The sequence below is a fragment of the Oncorhynchus nerka genome, linkage group LG13 (genome assembly GCF_034236695.1).
Source record: "Oncorhynchus nerka isolate Pitt River linkage group LG13, Oner_Uvic_2.0, whole genome shotgun sequence".
NCBI classification, from domain to species: Eukaryota; Metazoa; Chordata; class Actinopteri; order Salmoniformes; family Salmonidae; genus Oncorhynchus; species Oncorhynchus nerka.
In genome coordinates, this window is record NC_088408.1 from 45,080,833 (window position 1) to 45,104,693 (window position 23,861).

General features: G+C 42.8%; 1 protein-coding gene across 1 annotated transcript in view; it reads right to left on the reverse strand.

The window, feature by feature from the left end:
- Positions 1–5,714: 5,714 nt before the first annotated feature.
- The window catches only part of LOC115139561 (protein lin-28 homolog B-like), a 41,859-nt gene continuing 23,712 nt past the window's right edge, over positions 5,715–23,861 (reverse strand). The window contains exon 4 of the mRNA XM_029677092.2: positions 5,715–9,234. Coding sequence (XP_029532952.1) covers positions 8,964–9,234 — 271 coding nt within the window. The 3' untranslated portion in view covers positions 5,715–8,963. The remainder of the gene's footprint in view (positions 9,235–23,861) is intronic.

Here is a 23,861-nt window from a genome sequence, read left to right on the forward strand (position 1 = left end):
ATCCTGTGTACTAGTCCCTTTACAGAACAGCGCAAACTGGCTTTAACCAGAATAGAAAGAGGAGTGGGAGGCCCCGTGCACAACTGAGCAATTAAGAGTGTCTAGTTTGAGAAACAGACACCTCACAAGTACTCAACTGGCAGCTTCATTAAATAGTCCCGGCAAAACACCAGTCTTAACGTCAACAGTGAAGAGGCGACTCCGGGATGCTCTTGTGCTGGCCCTGAAAGACAAAACATGGCAAGCTGAACACACCAACTAAAAAAAATTATTGGCGCACACTAAGCTGCCAATTACAATTATAAATGTTCCTTAAGCCCGCCTCCAACTGGCTGACAGACAGACGATCTTTAAAATTTAAATTTGCAAGAGATAAAGGAGAAGGAGTCTCACCATCAATGAAGCGTTCACATGTACGAGGGCATTTTATTTGATTAGATATTAATACTATTAACTTTAAATATGTTTTCCACCTGGCAGAACTGCCAGCAGGAGTTTTCTTCCAGCTAGCACCAAAATGGTAATTGAAGTTCTTTAGTTCTTTCTACTTGCCATCTTGCCACCTATGTGCAATGTGACTGAACGAGGTAAGATATTGTTTTGTAAATTATACGAGGTAAGATGTTGTTTTGGAAATTATAGTTTTGAGTTCATAAATCACCTTTTCTATTTTGCATGAGCGTTACCCACCTTTTGCGGAAAAATGCAATGAAAGTTTAGGGAACGTTACTCACCATGATCGGCTATCAGTGTTCATATTCACATATGTTTTCACCACTATATCACTGTAGCTAAGCTAACACAGTATATGTCACACCCTAATCTGTTTCACCTGTCTTTGTGCTTGACCCTGTGTATTTATACCTGCGTTTTCTGTTTGTCTGTTGCCAATTTGTCTTATCCCGTCGAGTCCTACCAGCGTTTTCATGTGTTTCCCGTGCTCTAGTTGATGTTTTTCTTAGTTTTCCCAGTTCTGACCTTTCTGCCTGTCCTGACCCTGATCCTGCCTGCCGTCCTGTACCTGCCTGACTCTGATTGGATTATGACTATGGATTTGCCTGCCTTGACTTACCTTGTACTATAGAAAACACTGAGACTCGTACTATCCGCCTCCTCTGTCTGCATCTGAGTCTTAACCTGAGCCTTGATAGTATAGGTAGTCATTATAGGTCAGTTTGGGATTCAGCATTCACCTGACAAAATTTGAACAAACCGGATGCGTTTCATCAGGCTAAGTCCCTTTACCTAGACCTGTACAATGCCTGTGTTTCATTGTCAAAACAGACCCACAACTGAGTTTGATGCCAATATAATATGTTTATTTCCAGTCAAGTAAAACAATTAAGACACTTTTTTTTTTTTTTTTTACTCAAGATTCACATAATTTTTTAAGGCAGTATGTTTAAATTGGGACTATAATAATGAGTGATATGTACACAAAGTAATGTTTCTGTAATGATAAAAGCAATCATTGCTCGGATACTCAATTTACACAAGTGAGGGGACAGGGGTGAGAATACACACCCCTTTAGCCACCAAGGGTGGATAAAAGGAAAAGAACAGAAGAACAGAGCACCGTGGCATTTGAGGTTTGTGAACATTCTGTCATTTCATCATTCACCCACTGGAGGGCATTGTATGCTTAACTTTAGTTCCCACCTCTGTTTTAGCGTCACTTTAGGGATCAGTCTTGTTCTTGAAGGCTTTATAAGATCTCTAGAACTGACTCCTAATACTGGAAGTCAACCAGTCTAATGCTAAATGACAAATCGACCCTAGCCAATACACCCTAGATACTCCTGTAGAGTTAAGAGAATTGGATAGGCGGAAGCACTAAGTTAAACTTTTTATTTTACCTTCAGATTAGCTAGGTGGAAATGTTGCCAAATATCCTTCTATAAAACTATACTAGAAGTGGCTAAGGATTAGGTGCAAGGTGTAGATTTGAAATTAATCTTCCTCTCCTAGGCTATTAGGGGAAAGGGGATAACTAGTCAGTTGCACAACTGAATGCATTCAACCAGAATGTGTCTTCCGCATTTAACCCAACCCCTCAGAGGGTAAAAGTAAGTCTTAAACCTTTGATGGAATCAAAAAGGTTCACCAGTAAAATCATTATTTGAGATAAACACCTTGAGCGACTGAGGCCTGAAACTCAGATCTTAAAGCAATGGTTTTGGTTCAAATAAGGCTGTTCTTTTCAAAATACAATCACTTTTTGGGCTTAGTTGTGGTAAATTTGCTGTGTACAAATGATTATAATTATGTTCCGGCCCCAAGACCTTCCACTCCAACAAAAATCGTCCCGCGTTGAATCTAGTTATCTACCCCTGCTCTAGTGCGTGTCAGTCAAGTGTCTGGTTTGGCAACATGAGAGAGTGTAAAACATTCTCACATTTTCAATGTAGCCTATTAAACAAGTAAATAATCAGATGGTGGCTCAGCCCCCAACAGAAATGTAATCTAAACACAGCCACTTTAGAGAGACCGTATTCTTTACATTCACTGAGACGGAGGCTCTGTTCAAATGTCAAAACCAGCGTACCACTTAGTATGAAGCAATTTATTGGCATGTTTGAGCAGTGGAGGCGTCATAAACATCCCAATTAAAACATTAGCGGTGACACCTCATCAGTTTGAGGCAGCGTTACATTTGCTCACAAAAAGCAGTGTAGTAGCTAACAAACTGAAAATAAATGGTTTCACCCTACAGTTAGCCAAGTTGGCAAGCGAGCTAAAGTTATTCACAGTTAGTTAGCAACCACTCCTATACTCTTTTACTAGCTAATGTAATGCTTTTGTGTCAGAAAAATCCCTCCAAAAATTATGGTGTCTCCATTTTTGTTTACATTTGACTATTGTGACATGCATCCATGCAAATCCACTGTCTATGCATATTCAGCATGTATTCAAAGTAGTGTGTTAGTATGTGTATTGGAACAGACCCAATGAGAGGTGTTCTCAGTAGAGTCTTCAAATGATTCCCTACCTGACAGTTAAATACTGACCCGGATAGAAAGACAATAAGCAATAAGTACTTACAATGATTCGAAGAACAAATACAGTTGAAGTCGGAAGTTTACGTACACTTAGGATGGAGTCATTAAAACTTGTTTTTCAACCACTCCACAAATTTCTTGTTAGCAAACTATAGTTTTGGCAAGTCGGTTAGGACATCTGCTTTGTGCATGACACAAGTCATTTATCCAACAATTGTTTAGACACATTATTTCACTTATAATTCACTGTATCACAATTCCAGTGGGTCAGAAGTTTACATACACTAAGTTAACTGTGCCATTAAACAGCTTGGAAAATTCCAGAAAATGATGTCATAGCTTTAGAAGCTTCTGATAGGCCAATTGACATCATTTGAGTCAATGGAGGTGTACCTATGGATGAATTTCAAGGCCTACCTTCAAACTCAATGCCTCTTTGCTTGACATCATGGGAAAATCAAAATAAATCAGCCAAAACCTCAGAAAAAAAATTGTAGACCTCCACAAGTCTGGTTCATCCTTGGGAGCATTTTCCAAACGCCTGAAGGTACCATGTTCATCTGTACAAACAATAGTACCCAAGTGTAAACACCACGGGACCACGCAGCCATCATAACACTCAGGAAGGAGATGTGTTCTATCTCCTAGAGATTAATGTACTTTGATGCGAAAAGTAATCCCAGAACAAGCAAAGGACCTTGTGAAGATTCTGGAGGAAACAGGTACAAAAGTATCTATAAAACGAGTCCTATATCGACATAACCTGAAAGACCGCTCAGCAAGGAAGAAGCCACCAAAACCGCCATAAAAAGCCAGACTACGGTTTGCTACTGCACATGGGGACAAAGATCGTACTTTTTGGAGAAATGTCCTTTGGTCTGATCGAACTGAAAATAGAGCTGTTTGGCCATAATGACCATCATTATGTTAGGAGGAAAAGGGGGGAGGCTTGCAAGCTGATGAACACCTTCCCAACTGTGAAGCACGGGGGTGGCAGCATTATGTTGTGGGGGTGCTTTTGCTGGAGGAGGGACTGGTGCACTTCACAAAATAGATGGCATAATGAGAGAGGAACATTATGTGGATATATTGAAGCAACATCTCAAGACATCAGTCAGGAAGTTAAAGCTCGGTAGCAAATGGGTCTTCCAAATGGACAATGACCCCAAGCATACTTCCAAAGTTGTGGCAAAATGGCTTAAGGACAACAAAGTCAAGGTATTGGAGTGGCCATCACAAAGCCCTGACCTCAAGCCTTTATAAAATTTGTGGGCAGAACTGAAAAAGCAGGTGCGAGCAAGGAGGCCTACAAACCTGACTCAGTTACACCAGCTGTCAGGAGGAATGGGCCAAAATTAATTGAACTTAATGTGGGAAACTTGTGGAAGGCTACCTGAAACGTTTGACCCAAGTTAAACAATTTAAAGGCAATGCTACCAAATGCTAATTGAGTGTATGTAAACTTCGGACCCACTGAGAATGTGATGAAAGACATAAAAGCTGAAATAAATCATTCTCTCTACCATTATTCTGACATTTCACATTCTTAAAATAAAGTGGTGATCCTAACTGACCTAAGACATGGAATTTTTACTAGGTTTAAATGTCAAGAATTGTGAAAAACTGAGATAAAATGTATTTGGCAAAGGTGTATGTAAACTTCCGACTTCCACCGTAAAGCTAATAATGAATAATAATAATATTATCCGTAATGGTGGTACTTTTTGTTCATATGCCGATGTAAACTAGTCGCTCATGTACTGCAAACTGCAAAGAAGACTATGAGGTGAGCTTGTACTGGAATACTGCAGTCGCCCCAATCCCCCCCCTCAATAATAGTAATATTCATAAACCCTTTTTTTTAAGGATCTCAACATATGCAAGGTCACTATTAGTACTTAAATCTACCCATTTTTAAGAATTATTAATGCCACTCATAATACGTATTGTAGTTCACAAAAACAAGAACCAATTGTCTCGAGACAACACAACTTGTCATTTTCGGAGGTTGTCAAAATGGCTGATATTTAGGTCACTTACTGAGTAGACCAAAGAGAGAAAAATTGTTATTTGGTAATACGATGGGAATACACAGACAAAACATAGATAGGCACTATCTTCTTGTGCATTTACAGTACAATCCAATTTGTGTCCACCTCATGCCTGTCAAGTGGTTACAATGAGAAATGAGGTTAGGAGAAAAAATATGTACAAACACTTAAACTCACTGGCTGATGACTGCAAGTGTGTAGGCCTACATATGCTGGAAAAGCACACACACACACACACACACACACACACACACACACACACACACACTTAGCTGGCAGACAAAGTTCACCCTGGATGTGGAGATTAACACTACAATTTCAAAACTGAAGAAAAACAACAAAAAAAACAGGCTTTGATTGGAAAAGAGGAGTTGGAGTCACAACTGATCTGCCATTTCAGCGATGTGATTGATTGAAACCGCATTGCGACTATTGTGCCAACACCGGACGCTTGTAACAAACAACAGAGGTGGTAGAGGATGGGGGGGGCTGGGGGGGGGGCTGGGGGAGGGGAAAACTGAGGAAATGAGGTAGGCTTTTGCTGTCAATAAAAAAGTCCTACAGTTAATCATACAAGATCAATCAAAACAAAACATAAGAAGAAAATGCACAACTATGTGTAACTCGAGAGGTAGTTAGTTACTAATATCAGGACATGAAGAGGTACAGAACCGTTAAACTTTACTGTTCAGAGTTCACCGAGCAGTCGGTGGATGATTCCCAAAATAATAAAATATACATTTTTTGATTAATTCCCTGAGAACAGTTTATCATCCTGAGAGGAATTGTGGATAAAAAAATATATATACATAGTACAAAAATGGGCTGTGCTCATTGTGTGGTTTGGTCATTCTCTTTTTTTCCCTCTCTGTTGTTGTCCGCTTATTGGATTCAATTCCATGCACATCACACATTCAAAAAGCTGTACATAAACAACCTCAGTGTTGAACTTTCAGAAACAATCTCTTGAAATTCCAAAGGAGCAGGAACAGCAAAGCAAGTCCTACTTTTACAATGCCTTCAAATAAAGCCAAACTCTTTTATAGAAATGTATACCAAAGACTGTTGCTTGTCTATGTCATTTGTTTTCGAGCTTTAGAAAAGACGAGCTAGTTTGACATCATCATACAAAGCCATTTGATTTGTCAGCACATTAAGAAGATACGACTCCAAAGTAACCCTCATTGACTTTTGTGAGGAGAGCCACTTCAGAGTTCTTTTCACATTCAATATGGTCAGAGAAGAGCTGTCATGTTTCATTAGTATAAGCGCTACTAGAAACTCGCAGAGGATTCAAGTCATACGAAAAGCAGCACTTACATTTTTTTCCCCTACCTCTTTTTCAGCTCTTAATAAATCTCTGGACTATTTGAATAACGAGCAGCAGTGTTTGGGGATCCCGTTTTGAGTGGGAAACAGGTGGTACCACAGGCATAGATGGGAGAGGGACAGGGGTGTGTATATAGGGATAGAAAGCTTTGACATCAGACAGATGTAGAGGCTATGTGATTTGACTAATACTAGGCCTAGGACTAGGGGTCCGAGTTTTTCCTATATGGGTAAGGCATTTAGTCAGAAAAGAGGAACGGGGACAGATAGAACGATAGAGAGAGGTAGAGTGATGTGAGAGTGATCAGATATTTTGATCGTGCGGAGGGAGGATAAGAGTGAGATGGAGTGATCGAAATAAAGAGAGACATAAATGTAGAAAATGACTATAAACGGAGAGGGCATTGACTGAACGGGTCAAATGAGTGATGTCACACAGGTCAAAGGGAGAGAGAGGTGTGATGGTGCTTGACAATAAAGAATCCTACGCAAAATTCATAGTTCCTTAAACTATGCCAGAAATAATTTACTCTATACTTAAATGTAATAATTGTTTTAGAATATGCTATTCTTTCATACATATATTAATGACTTATATTGTGACTTCATAAACTGTGACACTATCTCCAACTAATTAGTCAACAGCCCAAATGCAGATGGTAGAAGTCCAATTAAATAATGGCATTTTTTCAATGTTTTTGGAACTTAAACCTAGAGGTGGATAATAATGGTTTCTTAGCTAAGAAGTGTTGTGTGACCGAGTCAAGACCGAGACCGGGGCGAGTTCGAGTCAAGACCGAGACCAGAACAATGCGAGTCCAATTCAAGACCATGATTGAAATTGTGTCAGATCGCCGCCATAAAAAAAAGAGCTAAAAATGTACAGTATTTCTGTAATTGTAATACATTAGCAAACATTTCTAAAAAAACTGTTTTCGCTTTGTCATTTAGGGGGTATTGTGTGTAGATTGATGAGGAAAAACATTTATTGAATCCATTTTAGAATAAGGCTTGTAATGTAACAAAATGAGGAGCAATTCAAGGGGTTTGAATACTTTCAGAATGCACTGTAGTAAAGGACAGTATTGTGATGGGTAAGTATGAAAGGTGTTTATAAAAGGAGTGTGGATATTTGGCATGGTGAAGCATTGACTGAACGGGTGCTGATAATTCAGATTTTGTTTACGAGTCCTCATTGTCCGAGACTGAGCCGAAACAGTCAAGACAGATTAAAAATGTATCCGAGACAAGCCCGAGACACTCCATATGTGGTCTGGGTACCGGACTCGAGTAGCCTATCAACTCACACTAAATTCTACACAAGCAAGTGCACACATGCCTGGATTCAATACTATTCCCCCACTAGCACTGTGCAGTCAATTGTTAGTACCACTGAACTAGAAAAGCTGATCTTCTGTGGTTCAGGACAGCTTCTTTTCGCAGCAGAATACTGGTTGCAATGATGTCTTGTGCCAAAATCTACCCACTGGGGAAGTACACAGCAAAGGTGACTTCACTGCACCAGGCTATGCCACACACACACACACACACACACACACACACACACACACACACACACACACACACACACACACACACACTTCAAACTAGGTTTAACAACAATCACCCAGTGGGCAAAGCTGGTTGAAATGACGTCATTACAACCATATAATAACAACGATATAACAACCAGTTCCTGGTTCTTATGAAACCATTGCAACCATTGTTGCCCCCCGCGGCAGTTGTTCCAGTTCTGTTTCTGTAAAGCAGAGCGTTGCACACGACCACAAGGGTTATTGAATGGGTCCTACGCCCCCATCCTCTTTCCAACCTTTCACCCTGGTATCCATGGTGCTCTCGCCAACACAATAGGTCACACTGAAGCATCATTTGGATTCAGATTTTTTGCAGTTCTATTGTTTTTATAGAGGACCAATCAGTGTTTTGCAATCTTGGTCCCGGGGAGCCAAAGGGGTACACATTTTAGTTTTTGATGTATCACTAACACACCGGATTGTAAATAATCAAAGGCTTGGCGATAAGTTAAATCAAGTGTGTTACTGCTAGGGCAAAACTAAAATATGCTCGATTAGGAAACACTGGCCTACATCAAGGCCTTTTTTAAAAAAGTCTTAATGCTAAAAAAGAGGCATCATGATGTTTAGAATAATAATATAATATGAAACACGTGAACTAAAATCTAAAAGGAAACCGAGTTCTATTCAGAAACTACCACACAAAGTGTTACGGATGACACCAGTCATCTAACTCAGGTTCACAATCACCCTAACCCTTAACCCTAACCCTTGTTTCTCTTTTAGACCATTTTGTCTCTTGAGCTGCACTGATTGAGAAGTCACACACAGTCATTCACATGAGTCCGTATCCCCAGCGATGGTTGCCATAGCTGCAACCAGATGACAACCAGTCAGCCAGTCACACACATTCACACAAATCCGTATCCCGGTGATCGTTGCCATAACTTCGCTGGTCCCCCCAAAAATATACCTCCCATTTTTGTTCACGAGTGTGAGGTAGATTAGGGATGGGATTTTGGGGGTTCCTTAGGTTAGGGGAGTCAGGGTCATGGTACACCTCTCCCCTTCTCCCCGCCTACTTCCGGGGAGGACGAGGGGCCATCGAGGGGGGATGAACCCGAGCGCTCCTCCTCGTCGGGGGGGTACAGGTCGGTCGAGGTAGAGGGGAGCAGGGGGTCCTGAGAGCCAGTGGGCGGCGCCTTGTGGGGACACTGGGCCACCATGTGCATGATGCTCTGGCAGTAGTGGCATTTCTTTGGCTGGGGGGGCAGGCCACACTCCTTGGCGTGGTGGTCCAGACCTCCACAGTTATAACAGCTGGACAGAGGACAGTGGGAGTGGAATGGAGAGAAAGAAGAGGAGGGAGAGAAGAAGAAACAGGTAAAGGACAGAAAACGGCACCAACTTGCTACTTATATCGAAACAATATTCAATAACTCAAATAAGGATGAATCAACAATTCGATAATGCTTTAATAAAGTAAATTTGTGTTCCGGAGTTCCAAATTGAGCAGCTGCTGAAAAATGAGCTCCTGTATATATTGAGATTTAAATGTTTTTTTATAGTGAAGTACATCGAAAAAATCAAGAGAAAACTGCAAGACTCAATAGAAGACAAAACAAGGAACAAACAAAAAAGACAGGCTTTTGAAGAAGTAACTATTTTTCATAAAATTGTACAGTTATCTTAGCTAGCTGAATTGCTAGCTGAATTGTTTACTTGTTGCTAAGCAGTTGCTAGGGACTCTCCTGGAAGAAGCTAGCTAGCTTACAAAGAATAACAACAAAAAATATCTAGTTAACAGAAGAAAGGAAGACAAAATAAGGACAGAAGAAAAAGGACAACAAAGTGAAACCTCTAAAGAAACAAGAGACCATAATACAAGAAACAGCACTATAGAGAGATAGAACAACAACAACGCAGCCACTGCCAGCTAGCCTACTTCAGCAGTACTGTATCATTTGAATTATTTTAGTCAATAAGATTCCTGCTACGTAAGCTTAACTTTCTGAACATTCGAGACGTGTAGTCCATTTGTCATTCCAATCTCCTTTGCATTAGCGTAGCCTCTTCTGTAGCCTGTCAACTATGTGTCTGTCTATCCCTGTTCTCTCCTCTCTGCACAGACCATACAAACGCTCCACACCGCGTGGCCGCGGCCACTCTAATCTGGTGGTCCCAGCGCGCACGACCCACGTGGAGTTCCAGGTCTCCGGTAGCCTCTGGAACTGCCGATCTGCGGCCAACAAGGCAGAGTTCATCTCAGCCTATGCCTCCCTCCAGTCCCTCGACTTCTTGGCACTGACGGAAACATGGATCACCACAGATAACACTGCTACTCCTACTGCTCTCTCTTCGTCCGCCCACGTGTTCTCGCACACCCGAGAGCTTCTGGTCAGCGGGGTGGTGGCACCGGGATCCTCATCTCTCCCAAGTGGTCATTCTCTCTTTCTCCCCTTACCCATCTGTCTATCGCCTCCTTTGAATTCCATGCTGTCACAGTTACCAGCCCTTTCAAGCTTAACATCCTTATCATTTATCGCCCTCCAGGTTCCCTCGGAGAGTTCATCAATGAGCTTGATGCCTTGATAAGCTCCTTTCCTGAGGACGGCTCACCTCTCACAGTTCTGGGCGACTTTAACCTCCCCACGTCTACCTTTGACTCATTCCTCTCTGCCTCCTTCTTTCCACTCCTCTCCTCTTTTGACCTCACCCTCTCACCTTCCCCCTCTACTCACAAGGCAGGCAATACGCTCGACCTCATCTTTACTAGATGCTGTTCTTCCACTAACCTCACTGCAACTCCCCTCCAAGTCTCCGACCACTACCTTGTATCCTTTTCCCTCTTGCTCTCATCCAACACTTCCCACACTGCCCCTACTCGGATGGTATCGCGCCGTCCCAATCTTCGCTCTCTCTCCCCCGCTACTCTCTCCTCTTCCATCCTATCATCTCTTCCCTCTGCTCAAACCTTCTCCAACCTATCTCCTGATTCTGCCTCCTCAACCCTCCTCTCCTCTCTTTCTGCATCCCTTGATTCTCTATGTCCCCTATCCTCCAGGCCGGCTCGGTCCTCCCCTCCTGCTCCGTGGCTCGACGACTCATTGCGAGCTCACAGAACAGGGCTCCGGGCAGCCGATCGGAAATGGAGGAAAACTCGCCTCCCTGCGGACCTGGCATCCTTTCACTCCCTCCTCTCTACATTTTCCTCTTCTGTCTCTGCTGCTAAAGCCACTTTCTACCACTCTAAAGTCCAAGCATCTGCCTCTAACCCTAGGAAGCTCTTTGCCACCTTCTCCTCCCTCCTGAATCCTCCTCCCCCTCCCCCCTCCTCCCTCTCTGCAGATGACTTCGTCAACCATTTTGAAAAGAAGGTCGACGACATCCGATCCTCGTTTGCTAAGTCAAACGACACCGCTGGTTCTGCTCACACTGCCCTACCCTGTGCTCTGACCTCTTTCTCCCCTCTCTCTCCAGATGAAATCTCGCGTCTTGTGACGGCCGGCCGCCCAACAACCTGCCCGCTTGACCCTATTCCCTCCTCTCTTCTCCAGACCATTTCCGGAGACCTTCTCCCTTACCTCACCTCGCTCATCAACTCATCCCTGACCGCTGGCTACGTCCCTTCTGTCTTCAAGAGAGCGAGAGTTGCACCCCTTCTGAAAAAACCTACACTCGATCCCTCCGATGTCAACAACTACAGACCAGTATCCCTTCTTTCTTTTCTCTCCAAAACTCTTGAACGTGCCGTCCTTGGCCAGCTCTCCCGCTATCTCTCTCAGAATGACCTTCTTGATCCAAATCAGTCAGGTTTCAAGACTAGTCATTCAACTGAGACTGCTCTTCTCTGTATCACGGAGGCCCTCCGCACTGCTAAAGCTAACTCTCTCTCCTCTGCTCTCATCCTTCTAGACCTATCGGCTGCCTTCGATACTGTGAACCATCAGATCCTCCTCTCCACCCTCTCGGAGTTGGGCATCTCCGGCGCGGCCCGCGCTTGGATTGCGTCCTACCTGACAGGTCGCTCCTACCAGGTGGCGTGGCGAGAATCTGTCTCCTCACCACGCGCTCTCACCACTGGCGTCCCCAGGGCTCTGTTCTAGGCCCTCTCCTATTCTCGCTATACACCAAGTCACTTGGCTCTGTCATAACCTCACATGGTCTCTCCTATCATTGCTATGCAGACGACACACAATTAATCTTCTCCTTTCCCCCTTCTGATGACCAGGTGGCGAATCGCATCTCTGCATGTCTGGCAGACATATCAGTGTGGATGACGGATCACCACCTCAAGCTGAACCTCGGCAAGACGGAGCTGCTCTTCCTCCCGGGGAAGGACTGCCCGTTCCATGATCTCGCCATCACGGTTGACAACTCCATTGTGTCCTCCTCCCAGAGCGCTAAGAACCTTGGCGTGATCCTGGACAACACCCTGTCGTTCTCAACTAACATCAAGGCGGTGGCCCGTTCTTGTAGGTTCATGCTCTACAACATCCGCAGAGTACGACCCTGCCTCACACAGGAAGCAGCGCAGGTCCTAATCCAGGCACTTGTCATCTCCCGTCTGGATTACTGCAACTCGCTGTTGGCTGGGCTCCCTGCCTGTGCCATTAAACCCCTACAACTCATCCAGAACGCCGCAGCCCGTCTGGTGTTCAACCTTCCCAAGTTCTCTCACGTCACCCCGCTCCTCCGCTCTCTCCACTGGCTTCCAGTTGAAGCTTGCATCCGCTACAAGACCATGGTGCTTGCCTACGGAGCTGTGAGGGGAACGGCACCTCAGTACCTCCAGGCTCTGATCAGGCCCTACACCCAAACAAGGGCACTGCGTTCATCCACCTCTGGCCTGCTCGCCTCCCTACCACTGAGGAAGTACAGTTCCCGCGCAGCCCAGTCAAAACTGTTCGCTGCTCTGGCCCCCCAATGGTGGAACAAACTCCCTCACGACGCCAGGACAGCGGAGTCAATCACCACCTTCCGGAGACACCTGAAACCCCACCTCTTTCAGGAATACCTAGGATAGGATAAAGTAATCCTTCTCACCCCCCTTGAAAGATTTAGATGCACTATTGTAAAGTGGCTGTTCCACTGGATGTCTTAAGGTGAACGCACCAATTTGTAAGTCGCTCTGGATAAGAGCGTCTGCTAAATGACTTAAATGTAAATGTAAACAGGTATAAAGCATTACAATGGCGTTATAATGCATTGCAATTATTGTCTTAAGCATCTTCTTAAGCCCCCTTGTGTGTATTTATCCTAACAGAAATCCCGACCAACCATCATCCATTTTGAGTCAGTTGAAAATGTATCATAGAAAGGTGACATATAAGGCCTAATTAGACATTATAAAGGCTCATACAAGCTTATAACATTCACTAATGCATTATACCAGTCGGTTTAATGTAAACTGTTACATATAAGGCCTAATTAGACATTATAAAGGCTCATACAAGCTTATAACATTCACTAATGCATAATACCAGTCGGTTTAATGTAAACTGTTACATTTAAAGCCTAATTAGGCAAAGTGGGTGGGGTTATATCCTTCCTGTTTGGCCCTGTCCGGGGTGTCCTCGGATGGGGCCACAGTGTCTCCTGACCCCTCCTGTCTCAGCCTCCAGTATTTATGCTGCAGTAGTTTATGTGTCGGGGGGCTAGGGTCAGTTTGTTATATCTGGAGTACTTCTCCTGTCCTATTCGGTGTCCTGTGTGAATCTAAGTGTGCATTCTCTAATTCTCTCCTTCTCTCTTTCTTTCTCTCTCTCGGAGGACCTGAGCCCTAGGACCATGCCCCAGGACTACCTGACATGATGACTCCTTGCTGTCCCCAGTCCACCTGGCCATGCTGCTGTTCCAGTTTCAACTGACCTGAGCCCTAGGACCATGCCCCAGGACTACCTGACATGATGACACCTTGCTGTCCCCAGCCCACCTGGCCATGCTGCTGCTCCAGTTTCAACTTCCACCTGACTGTGCTGCTGCTCCAGTTTCAACTGTTCTGCCTTATTATTATTCGACCATGCTGGTCATTTATGAACATTTGAACATCTTGGCCATGTTCTGTTATAATCTCCACCCGGCACAGCCAGAAGAGGACTGGCCACCCCACATAGCCAGGTTCCTCTCTAGGTTTCTTCCTAGGTTTTGGCCTTTCTAGGGAGTTTTTCCTAGCCACCGTGCTTCTACACCTGCATTGCTTGCTGTTTGGGGTTTTAGGCTGGGTTTCTGTACAGCACTTTGAGATATCAGCTGATGTACGAAGGGCTATATAAATGAATTTGATTTGATTTGATTAAACATTATAAAGGCTCATACAAGCTTATAACATTCACTAATGCATTATACCAGTCAGTTTAATGTAAACTGTTACATTTAAAGCCTAATTAGACATTATAAAGGCTCATACAAGCTTATAACATTCACTAATGCATTATACCAGTCAGTTTTATGTAAACTGTCTAAGGCCATAAATCCTTTTGAAATGTGAGAAACAATTCCATCACAGTAGAGTTTTATCTATACATTATTTACACAAATCATTGGTGAAATCAATCGGTGGGAGGGGTCCCACGTTAGCGTTCTCCTTGCAACAAACAAATATAGGTTTTATTAAGTCTTCATAAGCACAACATAGATGCTTTAGAATCATTTGTAAATGAAGTTGTATAGCACTTAAAGTACAAGCAAAACACACCACCCTCAACTCCCTAGATGAGGAATGTATTTTCTCAATTTTGCATGGAACACAGTGCATTGAATTGAAAAATGTAAGGGCTTGGATGGCTTGGATGTCTCTATAGCATTGATTCTCAGACAGACACAATGGACGGTGAGCACTATAAGACAGGCATGTTGCATTTCTCTTGGTGCATCTCGAAGACCCCTGGTATAAGACCAACATTCCGCTCAATAACAAATCAAGGAGCAGATGTAGAAGAAAGCTGCACTTAATGAGGATGTTGAGATGAACTGTTCATCCTCGATGAAAACACATTCCATCTCTCTCTCATACTCACACACACACACACACACACACACACTCCATCTCTCTCTCTCAAAATCACTTTCACACACACACACTCCTTCACACGCAATCACAATTGAAAACATTGTGCCGATCAAGGGTCAAGTACATTTCAATTCCAATTGAGCTGCCGAAGAAAAACTTAATTAAAAAAGGCAATGCTATAACTGAAAACGCCATTGCATATATTAGTTAAGAACAAATTCTTATTTACAATGACTGCCTACCGGGGAACAGTGGGTTAACTGCCTTGTTCAGGGGCAGAATAACTTATTTTTACCTCGTCAGCTCAGGGATTCGATCCAGCAACCTTTCAGTTACTGGCCCAACGCTCTAACCACTAGGCAACCTGCTGCATATCTCAAACGCAACATCCAATTCAATTACCAAACAGGCTTGAACAGGAGTTGACCTCAGTTCAGAAGATTTCGTACCCTCAATATTTCGATGAGCTTCATGTGCTCTTACCGAGCTAAGAAATGGTGCAAACACACTTCACTGGGACCTTGTGGGTTACTAAGGAGCCTGTGGTGGTTACCACGGTAATACTTGGCGGCTGGTTGTAGAATGCTGTTAGCATCATGACTGCATTCCACCAAATGGCTCCCTATTCAGTGCACTACTTTTGACTAGAGCCCATAGGTATCTGGTCAAAAGTAGTGCGCTAGGGAATAGGAAACCATTCGTGATGCTACCCAACATAGCCTAGACTGCCTCATTTGTTCTTGCCTCCTCAGAATAGCGTAGACACATCATCCGCAATATTTTCATATTCCTCCCGGGGATTGCTGCTACAATAAAGCATTTGTTGGGTGTCATATGACCTATGCTCTTTTTATTCTGTTACAAATTCCGGGTTACAAAGCAAATGTTTGATTTAACTCTGAAAGTTAACACTGATTAACACTTTAAATGAACACATATATACATAAGTGTTGAGAATAGACTTGGTTTATATTTCAATGAATATGCTTCAGTGTTGTAGTACTCGAGTCCAGGACTGGGACTTGACTTGGACTCGAGTCAAAGGTTTTCATGACTCGTCAATCAACCTCGACCAGTGCGGACTTGGACTCAACCGGTAGTGACTTCATTGTCCAAAAATCTCTCTTTGTTGCATAATTTAACATGCACATTGTAACAGAATAACAGAATTTAGATTTTTTTTTTTCATTGTTGGATGGCAGGTTTTAGCATTAACAAGGGACTTGTGAATCAACTCACTGATATGCTTTTTGTCATAGTCCATTCAACCTTTTCTTGAAATTTACAAGGAAAAATGGTACTGGTAAAATTATTATTTTACAATGAATCATTGAAAGATTTTTAGAAGCAATAGAAATGCATTTATTAACGTCTCCATAATTGTTTGCCACATTTCTTCTTTTACAGTCACCTTAAAAGCAGGAATCTGCTAACCCCTGTTTGTGTATATGCTCGGTCATTAGTATTACTGACCGCCCCAGCAACGTAGTTATTGTTTTGGTTTCACCATGGTCCTGGGGCGGACAGTAATAAAACTATATAGAAAAACAGTTGCTGTCCCCACTACAAAAAAAAATATATATCATTAATTACATGAAATTTGGTCCATGAAACTGTAGGATTCCATTCATTTCTATGGGTGGCTGCTCTTTCTGCGGTGACTTAGTCTCTCATTGGCTAATACATAGTGTGACGACCCTCCCACTCTGCCTGCCGAATTTTCTCTCTTTGCTCTTGTTTTCCTTAATAGGATGTTGGTGGGCGGAGCCGGGAGGGTTGTCAGCGACATGCGACACACCTGGACCCAGGTGTGTCCAGGGATAAATAAACCTCTTCCCCATTCATTGAGACTCTCTTCATGCAGACACGGTTAGATTTTGGTTGTGGCATTTTTGTGGCTGTTTTGTTTGTTTGCTTTGGCACCTTTCAACACCCCTCATTATCACATCTATGCACGCAACCACTCACTTACACTACTGATTACTGATTACACACACCATTGTTAATTGTATTTATGTTACTTCAGTTAATATATTTTTGTTATTCCTAATCTCCACGTTGTCTCCCTTTTTGTAATGGACTTTGAGCCGGTTCGTGACAATAGCATCAAAAATCTAGTGTTTATATACTGTCATTGGCTGAAACGGGACAATTAAATCCAATGTGACGAACTCTATTGCTAAGAGGTCATTTAGACCTATTCTTAACTCTGGTTTACGGTCTTGATTAAGATGGATTGAGTGGTAAAATATTATTTTGTTTCAGTGAACATTCATTCAGTTAAGGAAAAACAGCTAAAAGTACTTCTCAGCATTTCCCAAACCCCTAATTTTACACTTTTTTAGGTCTCTTGCCCCAGAATGTACACTATATACAAAAGTATGTGGACACCCCTTCAAATTAGTTGAATCGGCTATTTCAGCCACATCTGTTGACAGGTGTATAAAATCGAGCACACAGCCATGAAATCTCCATAGACAAACATTGGCAGTACAATGGCCTTACTGAAGAGCTCAGTGACTTTCAGCGAGGCACCATCATAGGATGCCACCTTTCCAACAAGTCAGTTTGTCAAACGTCTGCCCTGCTAGAGCTGCACTAGTCAACCGTAAGTGCTGTTATTGTGAAATGGAAACATCTAGGAGCAACAACGGCTCAGCAGCGAAGTGGTGGACCATCCAAGCCCACAGAACGGGACCGCTGAGTGTAGTATGTAAAAATCGTCTGTCCTCTGTTGCTACACTCCCTACCGAGTTCCAAACTGCCTTTGTAAGGAACGTCAGCACAATAACTGTTTGTCGGGAGCTTCAAAAAATGGATTTCCATTGCCTAGCAGCCGCACCAAGCCTAAGATGCGCAATCCCAAGCGTGGTGGTGTAACGCTTGCCTCCATTGGACTCTGGAGCAGTGGAAACGCATTCTCTGGAGTGATGAATCACACTTCACCATATGGCAGTCGAACGTACAAATCTGGGTTTGGCGGATGCCAGGAGAACGCTACCTGCACCAATGCACAGTGCCAACTGTAAAGTTTGGTGGAGGAGGGAAAATGGTCTGGGGCTGTTTTTCATGGTTCAGGCCCCTTAGTTCCAGTAAAGGGACATCTACAGAATACAATGACATTCTAGACAATTCTGTGCTTCCAACTTTGTGCAACAGTTTGGGGAAGGCCCTTTCCTGTTTCAGCATGACACTGCCCCCGTGCACAAAGCGAGGTCCATACAGAAATGGTTTGTCGAGATTGGTTTGGAAGAACTTGACTGGTCTGCACAGAGCCCTGACCTCAACCCTATGGAACACCTTTGGGATGAATCGGAATGCCGACTGCGAGCCATGCCAAATCGCCCAACATCTGTCTGACATCACTAATTCTCGTGGCTAAATGGAAGCAAGTCCCGCAGTCATGTTCCAACATCTAGTGGAAAGCCTTCCCAGAAGAGTGGAGGCTGTTATAACAGCAAAGGGGGGTTGCAACTCCATTATAATGCCTATGATTTTGGAATGAGATGTTCGACGAACAGGTGTCCACATACATACCACATATTTTGGTCATGTAGTGTATATAATATATAGAATATTGGAATGCAGTACTTCTATACTGTGTTCAAGTATAGTTGTAGTTATAGCTGTGGACAGCAGGGAGAAGAGTAGCGTAAAGCCTGTCGCATGCTTCAGTCAAAACACTTTGCCCACATATTATGACGACATTTTGTTACGTTTTTGCTTGTTTTGGTGTTTTCCAGTTTTTTTTTTCAGCTGTTCGCGTACACACACAAAAATATAGAGGCAAGTAGAAGCTTGGTAGCTGAAGTCTCCGCCCCTTCATTGGTGATTGGTCAACAGTACTACTCCTTGTGGAAGTGGGAACTATGGACGGCATCCTTCAATGAAGTGTTCGTTGTCATTCATTGACAGACGACTAATTTTCATGCAATTTATTTCACTTGAGAAATACTGCACCAAACATCTTAGTTAGTTGTAAAATTGCACGACGAAGACCTCTAAAGCAAACATGTAAACATTTAATACAGATTTCTTGATTTATCTTATCTTGGACTATTTTGAGGAAGTGTTTCTGGCTATGTTGTTGCTACGGTGGCTCAAGAGGGACAAACAATAGTATTATTGCAGCTTTAATCGTTTTTCAAGCAAGGTCTTTGGGGCTGGGGACCCCTTTTGTGACAGCAAATTTATCAGGGACCCCCTCATAAACACAACTCGAGATAAAGGAAAAATAGCATTCAAGGAGTTTTTACCATGACCATGTATTGGGAAGGAACAATTTAAAGGCCAGTCTCTTGACACTGGAGAGAAGTTTGCAGTTTTCAAGCTAATTTCCTGCAATTCTATACATATTTCCATGAGGCAAAGAATACCTTGCAGTTTTAAAGCTTAAAGTAACTGTCCAGTGTTTCCAGATTTCTATGAAATATGACCAATAATTAATTACAATATGAGTTCAAAAGTTTCCCTTCCGTTCATAGCACGACTCCAACACCATCATTAAGTTTGCCAATGACACAACAGTGGTAGGCCTGATCACTGACAACGATGAGACAGCCTATAAGAGAGGAGGTCAGAGACCTGGCCGTGTGGTGCCAGGACAACAACATCTCCCTCAATGTGATCAAGACAAAGGAGACTACAGGAAAAGGAGGACCGAGCACACCCCCATTCTCAGCAACGGGACTGTAGTGGAGCAGGTTGAGAGCTTCAAGTTCCTTGGCGTCCACATCACCAACAAACTATTATGGTCCAAACATACCAAGACAGTCGTGAAGAGGAGAGTGAAAAGATTTGGCATAGGTCCTCAGATCCTTAAAAAGTTATACAGCTGCACCATCGAGAGCATCTTGACTGGTTGTGTCACTGCCTGGTATGGCAACTGCTCGGCCTCCAACCTCAAGGCACTACAGAGGGTAATGGTAACGGCCAAGTACATCACTGGGGCCAAGCTTCCTGCCATCCAGGACCTCTATACCAGGCAGTGTCAGAGGAAGGCCCTAAAAATGGTCAAAGACTCCAGCCACCCTAGTCATAGACTGTTCTCTCTGCTACCGCACGGCAAGCGGTACTGGAGCTACTCTCTGTTTATTATCTATGCTTAGTCACTTTAACTCTTCCTACATGTACATATTACCTCAATTACCTCGATTAACCTGTACCCCCGCACATTGACTCTGTACCGCTACCCCCTGTACATAGCCTCGCTACTGTTATTTTACTGCTGCTCTTTAATTATTTGTCATTTTTACTTGTCTATTTTTACTTAACATTTAATTGATAAGTAAGCATTTCACTGTAAAGTCTACACCCGTTGTATTCAGCGCATGTGACAAATACAAATTTGATTTGATTTATATTTAGCATGTTACAAACCAGCTTTTCTGTGTTGGAATGGTGTGGGCATACCACAACAACAGAATGACGTGGGCAAATAACGGTCATTAAAATGATTAACGCAAGTTGACCGCTGATCGGCCAATGAGGAAATAGCAAGCATTTCTGAAAAAGGCATGCTTTGACCACAAATACAAGTATATGACGAGTCAACAACATGATTTGGGTATGAGCTAACGGAATGTAAACATTTAAATGTGAGATTTGTAGTAGACAGTTACAGTGAATTAAGTGCATTTTTGGGGAACACAAACATTTGTAAATGTATAATTGGTGGAGTACTGTGGATACCAATATCCCTGTGAGCCTTCCAGGCCTATGTTGCCCATGGTTAGGAACATACATTGTAAATGAATAATATTACATTGTTTTGTATTACACCGTCTAAACTTATTTCACAGATCCCTTGGGCAGATGATTTGATTTAGTATTTCTCGATCTGGCTGCGGACCCCCTGCAGTACCTCTACCAAAGTAGAACCCCCTGCTTTAGGGAGTATGCAAGCACAGACGTTTGCTTCGCCCTATCCGAAGCACAGCTCCCTATCCGAAGCACAGCTCCCTATCCGAAGCACAGCTCCCTATCCGAAGGACAGCTCCCTATCCGAAGCACAGCTCCCTATCCGAAGCACAGCTCCCTATCCGAAGGACAGCTCCCTATCCGAAGCACAGCTCCCTATCCGAAGGACAGCTCCCTATCCGAAGCACAGCTCCCTATCCGAAGCACAATCAGAACACCATTAAGATAAACCACAAAGTACTCCAATTATCCCAACTACACTGAAATAACCAGGGAACCCTTTCGGCAGATAAGAGGGAGTAAAGTAAGAGTGGGATTGGATAGCCAGAATAGTATAGCAATGGCACAGTGATTTGGTCTATGCAGATATTGCACTCACATCTACTGTAGTGTTGCATGGTATACCAAAACGGCTGTACTTTTTCAATACTAGAACATGAAAAGCGGTTTGGTACTAGAATTTGTTACTTTCGGTAATTCTGTCAAATGCGTCTCGCGTCATATACAGTCTGAGGTGAGCGAGTCTGTCGAGTAATTTGTCTGAATCTTCTCAAGGTGGCAGTAGTAAGCTAGCCAGGCTCCTTGCGCTTGCGCATGCTGCTGACACCGTGCGAGACACTTTTGAGAAGCAAGAGAGAGAGAAAATGCCGTCAACATGGCCTCTTCTAACGAAAACATCATACCTCCACTCCAGCAGGTTGTTTACAAAACTGGCTCCAGAAGCAAAATATGGGAATACTTTGCTTCAGAGCAGATGAAAACCAGCCTACCAAAAAAACCTATGCAAAAGGTGTTACAAATGTAAATGTAAATGTAAAGCAGTGCAGTGAGGGAGGTTAACTTCCAAAAATACATTAAAAACAATTTTACACATTACATTTGCTTTGTAACGTTATTCTACCAGCAACTAAATTCAAATTATTTTGGAGTGACAATGACATATATTCTTTTCAGCACTATAATATGATAAGTAGCCAGCTAGCAGCAGCTGGGTGAAGCATTGCACCCTGGGAGTCGTAGTATGCTAGGTCAAATCCATTGTATTTCTATGGTGTGTAGACTACACTGAGTGTACAAAACATTAGGAGCACTTGCTCTTTCCATGACATAGACTGATATGGTGAAAGCTATGATCCCTCATTAATGTAATTTGTTAAATCCACTTCAAATCAGTGTAGATGAACGGGAGGAGACAGGTTAAAGAAGGATTTTTAAGCCATGAGACAATTGAGTCATGGAATGTCTATGTGTGCCATTCAGAGAGTGAATGGGTAAGCCAAAATATTTATGTACCTTTGAACGGGGTATGGTAGTAGGTGCCAGGCGCACCAGTTTGTGTCAAAAACTGCAATACTGCTGGGTTTTTCACGCTCAACAGTTTCCTGTGTGTATCAAGAATGGTCCACCTCCCAAAGGACATCCAGCCAACTTGACACAACTGTGGGAAGCTCTGGAGTCAACATGGGCCATCATCCCTGTGGAACACTTCGACACCTTGTGTGCCCCTACGAATTGAGACTGTTCTGAGGGCAAAACGGAGGGGCAACTCAATATTAGGAAAGTGTTTTTATATTTAAGCAATAAGGCATGAGGGGGTGTGGTATAAGGTCAATTTACCACGGCTAAGGGCTGTTCTTAGTCACAACGCAACGCAGAGTGCCTGGATACAGCCCTTAGCCGTGGTAAATTGGCCATATACCACAAACCCCAAAGGTGCCTTATTGCTATTATAAACTGGTTACCAGCCTAATTAGAGCAGTTAACCTTTATGTTTTTGTCATACTTTGTGATATACGGTCTGAAATACCACAGCTGTCAGCCAATCAGCAATCAGGGCCCAAACCACCCAGTTTATAATGGAATATAGAAGCTTCAGAAATGAGCTTTAAAGTGTTGTTCATGTAGTTTTGGAACTAAACTATGAATTTAATACATTAAATGATGTAGCTGTAATGAATCATGAATCCTAGGTTTAATAAATGTTAATTTGGCCCAATATTATGGCCATAGATGAGCAAATTAAGCCCGATATGTATCGAATTACAATTTAAAAAACAGTTTAGCTGTAATTGTAAAATTATTTTGTATGCTCTGAGTCTCAGATATGGTTTTGCATAAGGAACATTTGAGATAGTCTTCTGTTATTTAATATGGTGTTTTATTTTGTGAGAAATTGAATCTAGACTAGAAGATGTTCTATTTGTTATTTGAGGTGTTCTATTGGTTATGAGATGGAAAAGGCGTTATTTTTAAAGGCATAATCAGGGAGATTTCCTGCTGTTCGAGGGTTAGCCCGCCCTATACCCATTGATTGTTGAAGAATAACTTAGAAATGGCTTACGAGCTGTGTGTACGAATTTGACAGTAGATCCATTTCTCCAGCACTGCAAGTGGCGGAGGGGCTGCCGTTGGGTCTGAATACACAAACCCCAGATTGTGGCTTTAATGTACACTGTACAGTGTAGCTATGTGCAGTAGCCTCCTACGAAGGAGCCAGATATAGCTCTATCTGGCTATGTTAACTGGCTCTCTGTGTTCACCGCAGCACCAGGTGCACAGACACATGGAGAGTAGGAACTGCATGTTCTCTCAGTAGAAAAGGAGATGGGAGGGAGGGCACAGATACAGCAATCATCAAGCTATTTCAGGGCGTTCCATATAAGCCTTGGGGACTATACAAGACATTTTTTTTAAAAAGCTAATGTTGGGAAAGAGCTCACATTTAACGATCACTTCTACTGAAAATCTTAAGTCTTGCGCCTGTAATAGGGCAACACAACACCACACACTGTATTCAGTCTTCAGACATCAAATCCAATTTTATTTGTCACATGCTTTGTAAACAACAGGTGTAGACTAACAGTGAAAATGCTTACTTACGGGTCCTTTTCCAACAGTGCAGAGTTAAAGATATAACATTTAAATAATAATAGAAGGTGACACGAAGGCGGGCCCTCCAGATAGCGTATGAAGACGTCATAAGCCATGAAAAAAAAAAAGAAAAAAATTGGGAAAT